The sequence below is a fragment of the Perognathus longimembris genome, chromosome 28 (genome assembly GCF_023159225.1).
Source record: "Perognathus longimembris pacificus isolate PPM17 chromosome 28, ASM2315922v1, whole genome shotgun sequence".
Classification (NCBI taxonomy): Eukaryota; Metazoa; Chordata; class Mammalia; order Rodentia; family Heteromyidae; genus Perognathus; species Perognathus longimembris.
In genome coordinates this window covers 42,922,776-42,943,075 of record NC_063188.1, presented here as the reverse complement: position 1 = coordinate 42,943,075, position 20,300 = coordinate 42,922,776, and the positions used below count along the sequence as shown (strand labels likewise).

The following is a 20,300-nucleotide window of genomic DNA, read 5'->3' as shown; positions in this document are numbered from 1 at the left end:
AATCAGTCTGTATTTTCAGAAACCTTAGAGCTAGGGAAGAATTTGAGGTTATTTTATTCTTTCCCTTGGATTGCTGAGGAAATGTCCTTAAGTCATCATTGATAGTTATGTAGAACAATCTTAAGTAGGATGAAAAACTTAAGATTGGGAACTATGTGATGCTCCATGACTTTGTATAGTAAAATTGTTTTATTAATATCTAATCTAAACAATCATTACTAAGGTGCAAATATTCATTCACTTGGCTTTGAAGAAGGAAAGAAACAAATATTGAATGCCAATTACATATTATTTTTCACTCCATTGCCTAGGGAAGGGTTGCCATAATATTCAATACTTTATATTTCTTTGCCTATCTCTATGCTGATATTCTTCAATGGAGCATTATATTGTGAGATTTTGTCTGTGCTTATCTCCAAAATACAGTCCTTAATGTTTGTATAATACTCCACTTCATGAACTGTCATCTATCTTAGATAGTCCTTCATTGTTACCCATCTTGCTTGTTTTCAGGTTTTAACAATCATAAAGGAATCTTCTGTGAACATTCTTGTATATGCATGTTTGACATTTTCCTCATTATTTTCTTAGTGTTGACTGATATAAGTTTGGATACAGAATTTCAACGACCAAATTCTTTTCAGTCATCTTAACCAATTTTATATCACCAGCAATGAATGTCAATGCAAGCCTCACTTCATATTTTTTCACTGAGAATGATTAACTGAATAGTTTATATCATTTTTTGGGGGGAATGATATGGAACTTTTGCCACATTACATGCATTGGCTTCTGTTTCATTAGATACACTAGTTAGCACTCATACTGTACTGCTGATTTTTGCTAACTCTTTTGGAGTTTAGCAGATATTTGCTTTGTGTGCTATATGCCAGATATTTAGGATTGTATCCTGTTAATCAAAAGCATTGGCAAGAGAGATCAAATGAAAGAGGCTAGCTAATCATCAAAATACATACCCATCTGTACAGAATTTAGCTGGCAGCCATTCTTTGGTAGAGATCTCATGCCATAATTTCTAATTGCACAGATTCCTGTGTGAACAAGGCAAAAGTTGAAGAAAGTGAACAGAAAGCAGCAGAATTTTCAAAAAAGGTAAGATATAGAATATTAATGATTACTGTTAAACTAACCATTTAACCACAGTGTATATTCTCCTTTGTCTTTATATGAATCCTTATAAGTTCTTTTAGTTAGGTAGTCTCTGGTCTTTGGAGCTGTGTTGTTAAATCCCATGTGGAATGGTTCTTCCTGCTGTTTTGCTCCCTCCAGTTTAGACCAAGTTGTTTGTAGTTGCTATTTCTTAAATGAAATTCTTACTTCAAGTGGGCTTCTTGGAACTTTTGAAGTGAGCATATAAATGCCATTGAATAAATTTCCTTAGTTTTATTTAGGTATAACATTGTCCTTTCCTTGTTATAAAAGAATGACTAATTTCATTTGCTTCTAGTAGAAGTTAGATAGATCCTCCCTTTTGCCCTCTCTTTTAACTTTTATCCTTTTGTTCTAGGTCTTATTATAGTATTTCTCCCTTGCTGGGTTCACACAGAAGGACTGAAGCACAACTGTAAAAGCTCTCCCGTGTTCAGTCTTCTGACAGCATGATAAAGTGCTTACATATTGCTCTCTTCAAAGTTATGACTTACCTTGGAGATTAGATAATCACTTTTGCTATCACTGTGGAAATTATAGAGTTACTTCAGGGCATCTGAAGAAATGTCTTTGCTCTTTCAGTTACTAGAGTAGATTTTAAGAGCTTAAGCTTATGTGTAAAATGTTTGTGTGAAGCTGTCATTTTTACTGATGAAAGGAAATGCATGCTTTTTGATTAATAGACCTTTATATTTCTAATGTTTCAGTTGTAAATACAACTCTTAGAATTTCCTCTAAAAATCATAGCATCTCTTTAATTTTAGGAGATTACAACCAATTGTGATTAAAGCTAGTAAAGATTTCTGTAAACATAATATAGAGAATGGAGTCCTGGTTTTTATGGAAAAGAAATGTCAATTTTTAATGCTTTAGTGTCAGTATGAACATTTATAGTAGAAATAGCTTGAAATAATGTGCTGGATACCTACATGTATTCCTATAGTTCTATCATTTTAATAGAAAGTGTAAAGTAGTTTGTTTGCCAAAGATTTTTTTGAAATTATTTAAAGAAGGGAAGAGTAGGGATAAAGAATAGTGGAGGTTAGTTTGATGCAATAATTACTATTCATACCTGTCTGTCTCCATCCATCCACATGCCTGCCTACCTACCTGCCTACCTACCTACCTATCTACCTACCTACCTATGAAAACCTTATCCTTACACCCCCTAACTAATAGACACTGAATAAGAAAAAGCTTTTTAAAATTATAGGAATGAGAGGCTATATTTATACAATCAGATCTTTGTATTTGAACTAAACTTCAAGTAAGCGACTTATACTTTTTGGATTTTAGTTTCATCATAATCAAAAGTAAATTTATGAGAACTCTTTTAGACGACAGGCATATTTCAGGTTTGTGTGATTCCTATTATGTATATTTATATTTATGGGAGTATAAATTCAGTTAAATCTTAACAGATGGATAGTAATGTAGTTGAAGACATTCATAATGTAAGGTATGGGCTGGGAATATGGCCTAGTGGCAAGAGTGTTTGCCTCATACACATGAGGCCCTGGGTTCAATTCCCCAGCACGACATATATAGAAAATGGCCAGAAGTGGTGCTGTGGCTTAAGTGGCAGCGTGCTATCCTTAAGCAAAAAGAAGCCAGGGACAGTGCTGAGGCCCTGAGTCCAAGCCCCAGGACTGCTGCGCCCCCCCCCCCCAAAAAAAAAGAATGTAAGATATCTTACTTTTAGATAATTTTGAAGTTTAAAGGTATTACAGATGATTTAGACCAGTCTTTATGGGATATCAAGGCATTGTCCAGGAATTCAGGGAGAGACTAATAAAAGCCTTAGTAAATATTGCTTAGGTACTACCATCCAGTTTTCCTGCCTACTCATAGATGAGAATAACATTGTGAAATTTCCAAAGGTCAAATCTGCTATGAGGATGAATATTTATAACATTGAAAATAGTTCTGTACTGTTCTATAACCTGTAAAGATAGGTGTAGACAGTAAGATAAATGAGTTTTAGAAACAGTAACAACATTGCTGGATAATGTGCAGATTTTTAGTGACTTGAGGTGGCATTGACAATAAAAGACAAATAACATATTTTGTAGCTGTATCTATACAATATTCACTGTCATTGTGTGGGTCACTTTGTGCCTGCTTAGAGCTCGGGTAGAGGCAAGAGTTAGGAGAAAGTATATAGGAAATGCATATTCACCACTTAGACAGTCTCTGGATTCATACATTATATTTTCACCTCTCATTTTCTCTTTTTTAAATGTTTTTCTCCTTAAAAATATTATTAAGTGGTTGTACAAAGATGTTATGCAGGTCTGGTTATGAGTATGTTTCTTGATCAATATCTCCACTTCAGTAGAGAACGTTATTTTAGCATATATCATTCTATTGTTAGATTTTGTGGAACATTGCTTTTTTGATGTAAAACAATTAAGATTATAATGGAAGCATTCTAGTTTGTGTTAACAAAACTCATTTGTGCCTTCTGAAAGTTCAGTCTATTCAACATTAATGTTGAAACATTTGGTGGTATATTTTTATTAATTGTAAAAGTATGGGATGAAGGATTAATACTCTACAATCATATTTTTTAATAATAAAACAGGAAAAGTGCTGATTAAACTTGAACAGACATTTCTTAGGCTACCTATTAAATTTTTTTATTTGAAAAGCAAAATGGATTTGCTTATCTTGGATGGATGAGGGAATATTCTCTCTTTACTGTCATTTCTATTACCAACAGAAGCAGTTTTGTCGTAGTGGATACATAATTTTTATGAAAATTATCAATAGTTCTAACTTTCTGAGTGATTTGGGGACTCACCTAGCACTCTACTCATTTACTATATAATGTTTAAAGCTTTCTCAAATGTATATTCTTTTTTTTTTTTTTGGCCAGTCCTGGGCCTTGGACTCAGGGCCTGATCACTGTCCCTGGCTTCTTCCCGCTCAAGGCTAGCACTCTGCCACTTGAGCCACAGCGCCGCTTCTGGCCGTTTTCTGTATATGTGGTGCTGGGGAATCGAACCTAGGGCCTCGGGTATCCGAGGCAGGCATTCTTGCCACTAGGCTATATCCCCAGCCCTTCAAATGTATATTCTTAACTGTATGTTTATGATGTTGATCATTCCAGTTCGATGAAGAATTCACAGCTCGACAGGAAGCGCAGGCTGAGCTTCAGAAAAAAGAGGAAAAAATCAGAGAACTTGAAACAATAATCCAGCAACTTCAAACCCAGGTAATGAGACAAGATAGACTTTATGTCATGTCATAGTAAGTTGGATGGCAGAAAATGATCTTTTTAGATGGAAGGAAAATTGTGATCGGAAATAGACCTTTAAAAAAACCCGTTTTTTCATTTTACTCTAAGTAACTGTAGATTTGATTTTTCTAGGAAAATATATAGTTTTAATGTTTAGAAGAAAAAGCATTACTTGCTCAAACTGTCCTGAATGTATTAGCACAATATATAACACAAGCAAAAATGTTTTTGAGATAAAATTTTCATGATCATATGAAAAATAGGGTGCATAGTATTATATTTGAAAAAGAATATGAAAATGCTCATTAATTTTAATTATCCCAAAATCCTTTTCAGATCTCTTTTAAATCAAAAATACTGTCATTTGAAAATGTATGCACTTTACATCTTTACCTACATGCCCTTGGATGAAAAGTTCCTATATGCATTTGAAATCTTAATTAGGGTGTCTAAACCTCCGAATTGACTACCCTCCTCAACATGCTGTATGTCTTAAATGAATATTAAACAATTAAAGAGAGTATGATTATATAGTGAATGCTCCTTAGGGGATTTACTACATCTTCCATCAGTGTACTGAAAATTTACATAGTGGTAGCCTTTCTCTGCCTAGATCTCAAGTTTATGTTTGGTTTGCCATCCCTTCCATGATGAAATTCCCCTATGTTTTTTCCTCTGCTTTTTTTTCCTCCTCTATGAATCTCCTGATACAAACATACCATTTGGTGTCATACAGTGAAATATCACTTTTTCGTAAGTGTCAAGTCTTGTGAGTCTGTCTATCCTCATAGGAATGTTCTGCTTCATGTGGAAATCAAACTATATTTTTTCTTCCCTTCTTCCTCACACCAAAGCTTGGTCTCCATTTTTTACACTTTAGTTGGTATGCTCTGTATATTTTCTCTGTCTTTTCGGACAAACTAGTTTATCATTGTTTTATGTAAATTCATTATCTGACCTTTTCCCTCTTGTTTAAAAACCTTGAATCCCTCAAACTCACACCTGTTACATTTTACCTGGACTATTATAATAGATACTTTTCTTCCTGTCTATTCCTTCTCAGATTCATTCTTTATCTGAAAGGAAATTAATCTTCATAAAAACAATATTATTACTCAAGGTTTCAATATGTCGAATGGTTGTCCATTAAAGGTAGTATTAAATAAAGTCTACTTGCCAGGAATGTTAAATTCTTCTGGTATGGGCTTCCTTCTGTGCACTTTTTAGGATGGGTCCTGACTGTACCTCTAACTACAACCTCTACTTCATCTGAGTTTTCTTCTTCATGTCTATAACTTACTGGTAATATACTTTTCCTTCTGGTGATACTTCCTATATGAAACTCCATATTGGGTAGACCTGAAATTTTGTCTTAGAGATTTATAATACTCTGCAGCCTTAGAGTTTCAAATGGACTACACTGAAGAAGCTGATTGCTGGTCAGCTGGTGGCTGAACTTTTAGCTACTCAGGAGGCTAAAATTTATGATCTGATGATTGTTGTTTAAAGCCATCATGGGTGGAAAGATCCCGAGACTTTTATCTCCAGCTAATATCATAAAGCTGGAAATGAAGGTACTGCTCAAGTATTGAGTGCCACCCTTGAGTAAAAATGCCAAGGGAGAGCACAAGGCCTCAAGTCCAAGCCCTAGTGCTGGCATACGTGCACAAATGATGCTCTTTTTTTTTAATATTACCTTCTAAAGTTCATTTGATGGTAGAACTGTTTTATGTCCAAACACCTATTAATATCTTCTGGAAGCAGACTTTTCATATACCTGAGAACGTTGAGAGTTGTTGGCTTGTGTTATTGTATGTCAGAAAGGCTAACTCTTACTTATCTATGCATGTTAAACATCCCCTTTGAAAGAGAAGCTCCACCCTACCACTGAAGTCCTACTTTTAAATCTCACCATTTTGTAGTTGCATAAGTTTCATAGGAAATAATAATATTGACTGATGTTTACAAATTTATTTACAATCTTGTAATTTTATTTTTGCTATCTACTAATAAAAATATGGGAGCAATTTTGCCTTTCACTGTATTCAGTAAATACATCTGAATTCAGAACTTATAGAATAAATTACTAGTTTCCTAAAATTTAACCATTTTTAGTTTCTTTAATCTCAGTCAAGACTGTGAAGGTCAGGCTTTTAATGTTGCCACAGTAAACAAAAAGTTAAAAGAATTTTTTTATATTTTCATCCTATCTCATATTTCCTGATCTCAGAATATAATTTCCTTCTCTTGAGAGTCTTTCTTTGCAGGTATTAGGAAGACTTTACCTCTATATTTTGTATACATATACACATCCATATTCACATTTATGAATAAAAGTTTTGCTTAATGTAGTTTCAGTATCATAGCTAACATTTCCATGATCAAATCTACTTATGAGTGACAATTCTTATATTTTTGTAAGTAGAAATTCATTTAAATTGATTATTTCCTACCTATAACTTATTTACTTTGCAGAGATATTTGTAAGTCAGCTCTACTGGACATTTCAAGCTCAGAATTCATTGTAGTAAAGACAATAGGATTCATCCTACATAAAAATAACATAACAACAGTTTCTTTTGTTTTAAACTTTTCATTCAATTAATCTGATGTCATGTAGTAGTTATAAAGGAAATCTGTTCTAAAGGATAACTCCACCTTTGTATTCATTTCTCAAAATGACCATGTGATTAGTAATTCTTTAAGAAAATTGGTATAGATTTACTCACAAAAGAATATTATGCAGAATATAATGTTCCCCACTTGTATTAGAGGATCAAATTATTTTTCCATGACAGTAGAAATACCATTTTCTGCTCAAAATTTAGTTCCTGTCTTGACAAATGACACCTTTTCATAAAGATGTCAGTGTACAGCGAATATTATGCTATTGTGAGCAGACCACAATGGCTCTGCAAAGCGGTACATTCAAATCTTAATCACATCTCTGACTGTGCCACCTTTGATTAGTCATTAACATTTTTATATTTAGTGTTTTTTCATGATCAGCTCTGAGGTGAAGGTGAGCTCAAAGTGCCCCATCTACATTATAAGGTTTATATTAAGGATAAAAAGAAATAATAGTTGTAAAATGTTGATATGCACATATTACTATGGAGATGGATGCTACTTAGTATTAATTATTGGTATTAGAAGACAGCTAGGTCAGTGGTGCTGTGAAACACTCCTGTGTAAAAGTAATTGGCCCCCAAGGGGTTTGAATCCATGACCTTGTTTTAATTATTCTTTACTTAATCAAAACAGTCCAACAGGCACAAGCCGTATATAGTATTTCTTCTTTGAACCTATTTATAATGAAAAGCTGTTTTTTTCCCAATGTTTTAAAGGACTATTTAATGAAATGTTAGCAACTGTCAGTGTCTCTAGCATTTAAGCATTAGCAGTAATTACTGTTTAGTTTATGATATTTAGGAAAGTGTCTATATAAAGCCCTTTCTGTAACCTTCTAAATCAAATAATCTTAAACATGCAGTAAGATAGATATGTAAACACAACAATGTCTACCAATATATATTCTGTCTGCTGCATTTTCTTATAGACATTTAAACTTAGATCACTTCTGTTCTAGGTATTGTGTGGCTCATCTGGAACTACAGGGCCTCGCCCAGCGCCTCACATGCCTGGTGCTGGGCCATGTTCACCAACACCTCCACCACCACCTCTACCTGGAGCAGGTCCTCCACTACCACCTGGAATGCCTGGTATTCCACCACCACCACCACCTTTGTTTGGGGGACCTCCTCCTCCTCCCCCACCTCCTGGAGGAATGTCCATGAATCTACCTTATGGAATGAAGCAGAAAAAAATCTATAAGCCTGAAGTATCCATGAAGAGAATCAACTGGTCAAAGGTAATACTTAATAAGTACTTTATTTTGCCTTTATCTGGTCATAGTTGACTATGAATGTATGGCAAGTGTGTTGCTATGTGTAGATATTCCAAACTGAGATGGTGATTGCATTCTCTATTGCTTTTCTTGGTGAGATCACCATCCATGTCTACCATTTAATTTTCTACCTAGATAACATGAGCTATCCCTGCCTCCAATATGATGAGAAAGGCAAAAAGAACACCAAAGTCGTATAAAGAATAATATAGGAAATTGCCAATTGAAAAATTATTTGAATTCTTTTGATAGTATTAAAGTTAAATGGTACAGCTTTGTGTGTGTGTGTGTGTGTGTGTGTGTGTGTGTGTGTGTGTGTTTGTTCTGAGGCTTGAAATAAGGTTCTGGGTTCTTTCCCTGGTCCTGGGTAGCTAGGATTACAGATATGATCCACCGGTGCCTGACTATTACTATTATATAATTATAATATAACCTTGTTTTTGTTACTGAGCCCTTAGTGAATTGTGCTTTTTGAGTAATTCTGTTTCCAATTTCAAACTTTCAGATAGAATAAATAACAGCATTCATAAAACCTATTTTTCAATGGATATGATGTATGAAAATCCTTTTCACTGAATTTTTTGGTTTGTTATTAATATCAAACTATGCTTTTAAAAAGTGTTAGTAGGGGCTGGGGATATGGCCTAGTGGCAAGAGTGCTTGCCTCGTATACACGAGGCCCTGGGTTCGATTCCCCAGCACCACATATACAGAAAATGGCCAGAAGTGGCACTGTGGCTCAAGTGGCAGAGTGCTAGCCTTGAGCAAAAAGAAGCCAGGGACAGTGCTCAGGCCCTGAGTCCAAGCCCCACAACTGGCCAAAAATAAATAAATAAATAAAAAGTGTTAGTACAGATATCTTTAAAGTCCTCATTCATCACTGGGAATTTCTCTTCTAATGGAAAAAAAAACAAAAAAAAAAAAACATTTACCCAAATCCAAGAACATACTCAAAGTGATTCCTGACATATAAATGGTTTCAGAGTGTAGTTGTTTTTAATTAAGCATGACCCCCCAAATATAAGATCCACAGTCTGTGGGTTCATTTGTCTATGTAAGTGATGAAATATTTCATGATTTAGCACATATTGCCATGGTATTTACAGGTCACAAAAGCCTCATTTTGCCATGAAGATAAACAGTTCTCTGAAACAAGATGTCTTAGATTTAAATCTCAGCTCTGCTACTTATTAATTTGAGAAGCTTCCTTTTTAAAATTTGTTACGCTTGGTGAGTTAATATATCCAACTCATTTAGAACAATACCTTCGCACATAGTATGAAATATTATGTTTATTGTCTAAAATTTGATCAAGAAACATGGGAAATTAACTTTTCTGACTCACAGCTTTACAGTTAAAAAAAATCTACAAACAAAGAATTTATGTGAGTTGAAGAGTATTAGTAAATTGTTTTCCAGAGAATATTCTAAATTTAATTTTGTAAATGACCTAGTCCTTTGGGGTAACTGTTCACATACCAATAGAATTCTGAGACTTTCTCAGTGAATATTTACTTTTTTTTTTTTACAAAAATCTGGCAATTGTTTTAGTGAGTAGGAAGATAAAGTAATTATCATTTAGCCTTGCTGAACATGAATTCTTTGAAAACTTACACAGTAATAATTTAGAACCTAATCTTGATCATTTTTGTTTTAGATTGAGCCTAAGGACCTATCTGAGAACTGTGTCTGGTTAAATGTAAGAGAAGATAAATTTGAGAATCCAGATCTCTTTGCAAAATTGGCCTTGAATTTTGCCACCAACATAAAAGGTACATTTCATTTTTTCAAAACATACATTTTCTATTCTGATATATTAGAATTCTGGGATCCATTAACCACCAGTTTCTAATATTTTGTGTATGTATAATTTTCTCATTCTGGGTAGTGCCAAAGATAATCTTTAATTATAACTTATCCAAGAACTAAAGTGAATTTCCTTCTTTTTTAAAATTTGGTTTCATGTAAATATTAATGCTCGTCTGAAAATAAAGCTTTTGTTGTTCATGTTTAGAATGGCTTTATACTGCACATAAAGTTATATAATTGTTGTTTTGGCTAAGAAGTAGAGATGAATTTTTCCTTTGCCATGTAATAGAAGATAATACTGACATCTCAGAAGGTTTTATAAAATTGAAATCAGATTGGTGACAAGCCTTATGTAAATAGACTTTGTCTTAAATTGGTATTACCAACTTGGTTTCCCAGAAAATTTTTATCATTTTTGTTTTGAGAATCCTTGCATAGTCAGTGTGACAACCTGGTATCCAATAAGTATGTCTACTGATTTGATAATTCTTATGATTAGATCATTCATCCTTTTCTGTATTGCACACATAATTTTAGTACTGGTCAGGCATCTTTTAATCTCATAAATAATCATTGATATTCATGAATATTTTGGTATTTTATTTCAGCATATCTGTCCAACTAGTTACTGCAGGAGTAATAGCTTAGATAAACATTTTTTCTGCATGAATGAATCTATAGAAACAAAAAATGGAAATATTTCATATTTTCATGTCTTTGCAATTAGCATTTTACTATTTGCCTTTCTGATTTTCTTTCTTTCTTTCTTCTTTTTTTTTGGCCAGTCCCGGGCCTTGGACTCAGTGCCTGAGCCCTGTCCCTGGCTTCTTCCAGCTCAAAGCTAGCACTCTGCCACCTGAGCCACAGAGCCCCTTCTGGCCGTTTTCCATATATGTGGTGCTGGGGAATCGAACTGAGAGCTTCATGTGTAGGAGGCAAGCGCTCTTGCCACTAGGCCATATTTCCAGCCCTTGTTTTGTTTTGTTTTTTTGGCCAGTCCTGGGCCTTGGACTCAGGGCCGGAGCACTGTCCCTGGCTTCTTTTTGCTCAAGGCTAGCACTCTGCCACTTGAGCCACAGCGCCCCTTCTGGCCGTTTTCTACATATGTGGTGCTGGGGAACTGAACCCAGGGCTTCATGTATACGAGGCCACTAGGCCATATCCCCAGCCCTTTTCAAACCATTCTTTTTTTTTTTTTTTTTTTTTTTTTTTTTGGCTTATCCTGTGCGTTGGACTCAGGGCCTGAGCACCATCCCTGGCTTCTTCCAGCTCAAGGCTAGCAGTCTGCCACCTGAGCCACAGCGCCCCTTCTGGCCGTTTTTCATATATGTGGCGCTGGGGAATCAAACCGAGAGCTTCATGTGTAGGAGGCAAGCACTCTTGCCACTAGGCCATATTCCCAGCCTCTCTGATTTTTTTAACATGCCCTAGAATTTGAATTTTGGAAAATTGCTTGTATGCAAGGGAGATGAGAGGGAGAAAGTGGTGTATATGATTCATTTTTAGTCCTCCTTGCTTATCTTGTGCACCAGAAGTTCTTAAACTGTATATGTTATTCCATATAAATTGAAGTTCATGTACATTCATGGTAATCCTGGAGTTGGTAGAGTTTGTGGACGAATGTTGCCATTTAAAACAATTCTTTCCATTCCTTCCACTCTTATTTTCCTTACTGTTATAGTATCATATTTAAAGGGTCCTTCTGTGACTCTAGAGATTACCATTTATTGTCATTGCTTTTTAAAAATGGGAATTTATAGCAATGTGTTCGTATTTATTGAAACGTATTTGTATAACAATTTAAAAAGGAACAATACATGGTGATGAAAAATAAAAAACATTACATAAAATTGTCTTCATGTCATATGTATATATCACACACATACATATTTACAAATATATAAATGTATACTTGAGCAGCTTTCTTTGTATTTGTACAAAATTTTTATCTTCTTTCACTATGAATTTTCCCTCCAGTTCTTCCTACAATTTTGTTTGGTCAGCTGTGGTGCTTGAACTTTGGTCCTCTGGCTCTGTCCCTGAGCTCTTCAGCTCAGGGCTTTCGTATTACCACTTAAGCCAGAGAGCCACTTCTGGTTTTCTGGTTGTTATTTGGAGATAAGGGTCTAATGGACTTTTCTGCCCTGCCTGTCTTTGAACCACAAGTTTTAGATCTCAGCCTCCTGAGTAGCTAGGATTAAAGTTGTGAGCCACTGGTGCCAGCTTCTTCCTACATTTTTTAAAATCAACAAATGCTCCTTTACTAACTGATTTTTTTCTTGTATTGAGTCCTGTATGAATCATACATTCATAAAGTTTTACATATGATTAAAAATACACATTACATTACACATGAAAAAATAGCTGATGTGAGAGAAGAAATTATCAAACGCATTGTAGCAGACTTGCTCAAGGTAGTGTGGTGTGGTTCAAAAGGTAGAAGCAAAGGAGTCTTCCATACTTTCATTCCAGCAGTGATATGTATAATGTTAGTGACGGAATGTTTTCTTCCATAAAATGAGTGGAACAATGTTTACCTAGTAGTGCTGTGAGAATTAAATAAGGTTATTCCAACACAATGCAAGGAATTAATAAATACTAATTTGCGTTTCTCCTTCATTTGTCTGATTCTGTGTGTATGTATTGTTAGTGATTGACAATTAATATAGCTGTTAGTTTAGCTAGAGGATTTCCTGCTCTTCTGTGCACCAGTAGAGCTCATCAGTTACAATAGAAGCAATTCTTGTCGAAGCTGCCAAAGCCTAATCAAACCGAAGTGAAACCAAACAAAAATCACTTACAGGCTCTCATGTACTCACTGCTATGCATGCTGCATTGCTATTACTGTTTACTTCTCTAAATTTTCTATATGACATTGCACTTCCTCTCCTAATTTTGAGTGTTTAAGTGCATATCAAGACAGGGGCATCTTTTAACACCACTCTAAAAGTATACTTAAGAGTTCAATTAGGCATCATAGAATATCCTACACATATTAAACATAGCCAAATCACATTTTAATGACAAAAAACTACCATTTAAAAATAGCACTATCAAGTGATCCTCCTGCAGTAGCTGATGTTCCCTGCCATTTCTCTTGGTTTGATTCAGCCTTTAGCCAATAGGTGGCAGTTTCAGTAAGAGATCATCAGGAGGCTGTGGCTCCAGTAATCTTGGAGCTCTGCCCTGACTTTCCTACCCTGGGGCTTCCTGTTACTCCCCAGTCTGTTGCTTGTTGCAACTCATTGAGCTGCCTTTTGGAATGAGGAACAACCCTTTGTTTCTAAGACCTATTTCCAAAGCAGTTAGATTCATTGTTCCTTAACTAGAGAACAATTCCATCTACTACCAGGGTGTTGGAGAATTCATTTCAGTGTTCTCCCTAGATGTACTGTAAAATATTACCAGTCCATGTTTTCAAGAATGTTTAAAATTTTAAAATAGCTTAGATTTGCTAAATAGAAAGCTTTAAAATATACCACTGCTAATATTTGTAATGTTTAAGTGTGTAAATATTTCATATTTGAAAGTACCATAAAATTATACTTTCTATTTGGATTAGCTATTCTTAGAGTTTTAGCGGAAATGCATCCAGAACAGATTATTTTTGTGTTAGGAGATGCTAAGTCTCTGATTTTGTTTAGCTAGTTAGTTGAGTACTTACTATGTGCAAATAGGAGAGAAACGAATAAGGTCTGAGTACCCCATAGAACTCTTAATGAAGTGAGGGAAGTAGGAAATGGGCATTGTATTTAGTCAAGTTGTAGTAAATGTTAGAAGTAGTTAATATTGATCAGGGAAGATAGAGATTTCATCCCACAAGTATATAATTTGAGCTAAACCTGGATGTTTAAGTAGATTTTCAATCAGGAAAGAGGTGTTTCTTCTCAGGGAATGCAATTTGCAAAGTGCGAAAGAAAAATTGTAGACAAATTTAATTCAGCAGAACTTACTTGAGCAAAGAGTGATTTTATAACACAATCATGTATTGTACAGCACTCATACTCAGAAGAGGGCCAGAGCATTCTACCCAACAGCATAATCATGATCAGCTTTTGCAGTCTAATTATGGAAACAAAGGAGAGAAATCTGCTGATTGGCTATACTTAACCATATTCCTGTATTTAGACATGATGTGTTCACTTGGCTGCTACCTATGGTTGGTTGAAACTTGGATGTTCCTGATTAGCTGCATCTTAACCATTTATTACAAAATTGCTACTCCTAAATTACTCCTATTCCTACTCCTAAATTTGTATATGTGTCTGGGCAGTCTTGGGGATTGAATCCAGGGCCTTGAGCATGCTAACAAAAGCACTGTAACATTGAGAAAAACCTCCAGCTGAGGTTTTGTTTTGCTAAGAAGTTACTCAGATTTGACAGGTTCAGGCCTATGACCCATTTAACTGTAAGGAAGGAAACCACCTGGAAAGAAAATCACAGACAATAGCATTTGGGGTTCACACTGGCCAGTAAGAAAACTTGAGGTGGTAAGGAGAACTTCACACTAAAGAATCTGGGTTTTTCTTGTATACATTTAGTATTATTAGAAGCTTTAGCCATAAAACCTGGCTCCAGTTCAAAAGGCTTGCTTGCACCAAGGGAAAAATGGTTCAATACAGAGGAAGGTTGGGGGGGGGGTAGGGGAGGCTGGGACCTTACAATTTGGCTGGAATATGAGGAAAGACAAAAATTTTAAAATAATTTGGTGGTCCAGGGTTTTGCACATTCTGGTCAGGCACTCAGCTACATGAGTCATGCCCTTGGGCCATTTTGCTTTAGTAATTTTTCAGACAGGGTGTTGCTCCCTTCCTATCACTATATTGTCATATCTATGACTCCTAATTGTTGGAATCTTAGGTCACGTTACCAGGCATAGCTAATTAAGTAGCTATGGTTATAGATGTGAGTCATCATGCCCATGCTAGGCCCCCTAAAGAGAAATTCTCAATCTATTTCTGTCTTGCCTATAATAGTATTATATAGAAATGATAAAACAAAATCCTGGAAATACTCATAGAAAGATCTTCTTTCTCATGGAAGAAGAGTCAGAGTTCTGACAAGGCTATTGTGAATGATCTATTTTTATTTCCACAATAGTAATTCCTACAGGAATTATAACATTAGGGCCCTAGTAATGTGATGATTAACCCTAGAGCAAGCCTTTGGTGAGTAGTGGTGATGGGTTTTACAGATAGACAGTAGACAATTACAAATAAATATCACTAGGCTAGGAAAAATATGATGACATCCTGAACCAGTAGAAGTTCTTAATCTCTAAGGCCTAGTTTCCAAATCCTGTGTTTTTGTGCTTAGAGCATTTAAATTGTATTATAGGCAGGCCAACATGATACTGTAAGACAAACTGTATTTCAAAATGCTTTATTTTTCCATTTCTTTATTGTCAGTGATGTACAGAAGGGTTTCAGTTTCATACACAGGGCAGTGTGTACATTTCTTATCCTTCTTGTTACCTCCTCCATCATCCCCCACAGACCTTCCATCCCCCCATCTCATTTCCCTCCACCCCCTTGAATTGTGTAGTTGGTCTGCACCATATACTTTTGTAAGTATTGCTGTTGCCTTGGTTTGTCTTCTTATCTTTGCCTCTCTATTTTGATATTTCCTTTCACTTCCCTAGTTCCCATACATGAATATACAATATCCAGGGTATGGAACCAACCCAGATGCCCCTCAGTAGATGAGTGGATCAAGAAAATGTGGTACATATATACACAATGGAATCCTATGCCTCTATCAGAAAGAATGTAATTTCCCCATTCATAAGGAAATGGAAGGGCTTGAAAAAAATCATACCAAGTGGGCCAGACCCAAAAAACAGATTATATGGTTTTCCTCACCAGGAATAATTAATACATGTCTAGGATATTCCTAGCAGAAGAGCACAACAGCTCAACAGCCATGTACATATGAACACATAAGATGATGCTAAGTGAAATGAACTCCAAGTTTTTATTTTCAACATACCATGTGAAATTATGTCCTTTTTCTTTTGTCTTTCTTTCCCTTTGTTTAACCACTGATGTCAAAATGCTTTCTTAAGCTCAGCACTAGTGGCTCATGCCTGTAATCCTAGTTACTCAGGAAACAGATCTGAGGATTTTGGTTTGAAGCCAAACACAGCAAGAAACTAGGTGAGATGCTTATCACCAATAAACTACTCAGAAAAGCTGGATTGGCATTGACTCAAGTGGTAGAGCACTCCCCTTAAGCCAAAAGAATCTCAGGGACAGTGCCCAGGCACAGAGTTCAAGCCCCAGGACCAGGCGCCCCCCCCTCCAATAATTACTGTCTTGATTAACTCAATATGTTCAGCTAGGATTCTATGAGTCTGTAGGACAGTTGTCATATATGTAACTTGGAATTTGTGTATGTTTTCGACTTCAAATTTATAATTCACTTTGATAGTATATGGAGAAATATAACCAACCATCAAGGCTACAATGGTAGTGTCATATCCATTAAAATAACTATAGTAATTATAAGTAATAGTGATATTATGTAAGAATTAAAGTAATGATAGTTAATATTAACTAAATTCAAAATAATAATAAAATATGTAGCTTATAACTGCTAATTCTAATTAGAATTTCTAGGGTTCTCTAGAGGCTTCAGGAAGAACGAAGATAGTATGTATGTGAAAATTGTAAGCAATTTCTTTGGTTTTAATGTTGCTTGGAGGAAATATAAGAAATAAACATGAGGTTAATAAAATTTAGCTTCTTCAATAATAGATTTCTATAGTGCAATTTAATTTTAATAATAACAGAAAATTGAGGTGTTATAAATATTTCAAATGCATATAAATGTCATTTTGCAGTGCTTGAAATATTGGGCATGGCTTTAAGATTATGGTGGAACTGAGTTTGAAAATGTACATATATAAAAAAGTATTTTTCTTCTAGCATTATATTTCAAATTGTTTCTTAGTTTCAGCATCAGCTGGTTGCCTCTAAATTAGCCCACCCTCACTAGATTGTTCTGTGAAATAATGCAAAGGCAATGAACAGCAAAATCAAATACATACCCAATTTCATAATATAGAGATTCTAAGAATCTGCTTGAAATTAATGGGGTGTGGTCTCCATACATGTGATGGTCCTAAAGTGTCCAGAGAGAAGTGATACCCCAAGGAATAATTTGTCATCCTAATGACACAGTATGCATGTAAGTTAAACATTTAATTCCTTCAGAGTACACATAAAAAGCATACTTACAAGCCAGTACTGGTGGCTCACACCTGTAATACTAGCTACTCTAGAAACTGAAATCTGAGGATCACAGTTTGAAGGCAGCCTGGCAGGAAAGTCTGTGAGACTCTTATCTCTAATAAACTACTCATAAATGGCCAGAATTGGCACTGTGATTCAAGTGATAGAGCACTATTGGGCTAAAGAAGCTCAGAAAACATGCCCAGGTCCTGAGTTCAAGCTGATGGACTGGCACCAAAAAAAAAAGTTTATTTCAGACATTTCTTATGCTCACAAGTCTTAAGATTGAAACACTGGAACTCAGTGACTAATTCATTCTTTGCATATGTTAGGAGTTAGGTGGCACCTACAGTCTCTTTAGAATGGCAGTAATTCCTCCTAAAGCCTGTACCTTTTTCTTTTTTTGTTTGCTGGTTCTAGGTTTGAATTCAGGGCCAGGACACTGTCACTGAGATTTTTTGCTTAAAGCTAGTGCTTTACTATTTGAGCCAGAGTGCCCCTTCCAGACTGTTGGTGATCAAGTGAAGCTAACAGTTTTCTGCCTGGGCTGGCTTTTAACCTCAGCTCTCACATCTCATACTCCTGAGTAGTTAGGATTACTAGCATGAAGCCACCAGTGCTGGGCAAAGCTTCATCTTTTCTAGCATCACTGCAGTGGTTAGTGACAATGCATCTATTTTAATGGGATATAAGCATTCAGCCCATTGTGGGATCCATGCATAATTTTACCTTGGATTTCATAGCTACACAGTTTACCTTTTTCACCTTACAAAAGCATTTTTCTTTGTGAACATTTTAAGGGTTTCAACTTATGGTAATATAAATATTTATTTGCAGCTTATACTTTTTAGCTTCAGTTAATCACATTTTCGAAGTAAAAGAGGAAGCTTAGGATTTTCAAGCACAAGACACATGCCATTTTAAAAATGTTTAGTCACCAGTCATACAGAAAATTTAAGACAAACTTATCTTCTGCCTTCTGAGTAAGAAGGTTTCAGAAGGAAAAACTGTTATCTTTACATGCTGGAGATTTTACTATTGAGATTACCTCTGTTACTACAGTGCTACTGATAACTACAATAATTGCAATAATAATATCGTACTGAAGAATTGTACTGAGTGGTTTGTGCGGGGTTTGAATTTAAGGCCTTTTGCATACTAGGCAGGTGCTATACCAAATGAACCATATTCCCAGTTCAGTGCTATGTATTTTAAACCTGTATTTTACTTAAAACTCATACCAATGCTACATCATTTCATTATTGTTTCATAGGGGAAGAACTTACGCTATGAACTATTAAGCAATATGTCTTCGTTATATCACTAACATGTGGCAATATTGTGATTAAGAAGTTAGGCTCCGTGTTTTATAGCAATGTATTTCAGTGAAAAAAAGTGTTTTTAGTAATTTATATATTTTATTGTATAGTTTTCACAAACTGATGATATAGTTGTATATCTATAGACTTCTCATCTTTTGGATGATACTGGAAAATGCCGATTTTTCCATTACCCAGGCACTGAGGACTGTTCTTCAGGACTGAAACCAAACCCTAGAACATTGCTATGTTATTAAATTATGTGAATAAGGCTATTCTTTTTATGACTAAAACTTTTTGTCTTTTTCTGCAAGCATCTGTTATTTGTAAAATACTGCTATGACAGGGTCTGTCTTTTCCTATACTAAATGAAGGAATGTAGCCTTCATATTATTAAACATTTGATAAGGATAGACGTGGGATATATATTTTAGTGCATCAGTTTTTCACTTAGATGTTGTTTTGTGGGACTGGGATTTTAACTCATGGCTTTATGGCTGGTCAGTTGAAAGAAGCTTCCTGTCCTTTTCTGTTTCTTTCTTTGTTTGTTTCTATTTTTTAAAATATAGGGCCTCATTTTTTTCCTGCTACCCTGAATGATGATCCTCCCATATATATTTCTTCCTAAAGTTGAGGTGATATTACTACCCAGCCCAGGATCTTAGGTTGAGATGGGACCTCACAAAATTTAGGCGTTTTGCTTTTGGGCTTCAGTTTGCATGTAACTATGATCCTCTCGATGTTTGCCTCCTTGGGTGCTAGGATTATAGGCATGTACCACTGGTGCCAGATTCACTTATACTCTTTTGAAGTTAGCTTTCTTTTTTTTTCTCAAATTTTTATTATCAAACTGATGTACAGAGAGGTTACAGTATCATACGTTGGGCATTGGACACATTTCTTGTACTGTTTGTTTTCTAACACTAGACACCTTGTGATATTTTTTTATTATCCATTTGAGTTATGAGTTTGTGAGACTGCCTTTGTCCTTTTTTGCCTTCTACATATATATAAATTGAGTACAATAATAGTAACAGGATTTCTTTTGATAACATTTTCTAATCACAATGCTTCATTCATATTTGTTCTAGCTAAATTAGTTTTATATTGACAAATAGATATAATTTATATTGAACCAGTGTATATTTTAATGTTGCACTGAACTGTAGATTCATCCTTTGTTTCAGATGAACATTAGACGAGTCTCAGGCTATATTCTATTAAAGAGAATTTCCTAATTTAGAGAAGTTCAATTCTGATAACTTTATATATAAGTAATCCTTTTAGATAGTGCTTGATGAGGACAATTTTTAATCTTTGTTTATACTAGGTTATTTAGATATATTACCATTACTTAGTTTCTATGAATCTCAAATTATTGTTATGAGTACAATTTTTACAATTCATTAATATTATTATCTTATAACAATATTCATCTCATGCAGGTGTACATTGAGTGAACTAACTTTTGTATGTAGGTCTCTATAAATACTGTATCTAAAATTACCATAACATCTAAAATATTACCTTAAAATATTTCTTTTATGTTAATGCATACATCTAGGAATACAATTGCACTAGAAAACAGATTAACACTTGTGCATAAGTACCATGTTTTAAAG

At 35.0% G+C, this 20,300-nt stretch overlaps 1 protein-coding gene across 1 annotated transcript in view; it reads left to right on the top strand.

Moving 5' to 3' along the window:
* Diaph2 (diaphanous related formin 2) overlaps positions 1 to 20,300 on the top strand; it is an 826,225-nt gene that overhangs the window by 223,570 nt on the left and 582,355 nt on the right. The window contains exons 16-19 of the mRNA XM_048336944.1: positions 1,049 to 1,113; positions 4,283 to 4,387; positions 8,001 to 8,282; positions 9,976 to 10,090. Coding sequence (XP_048192901.1) covers positions 1,049 to 1,113; positions 4,283 to 4,387; positions 8,001 to 8,282; positions 9,976 to 10,090 — 567 coding nt within the window. The remainder of the gene's footprint in view (positions 1 to 1,048; positions 1,114 to 4,282; positions 4,388 to 8,000; positions 8,283 to 9,975; positions 10,091 to 20,300) is intronic.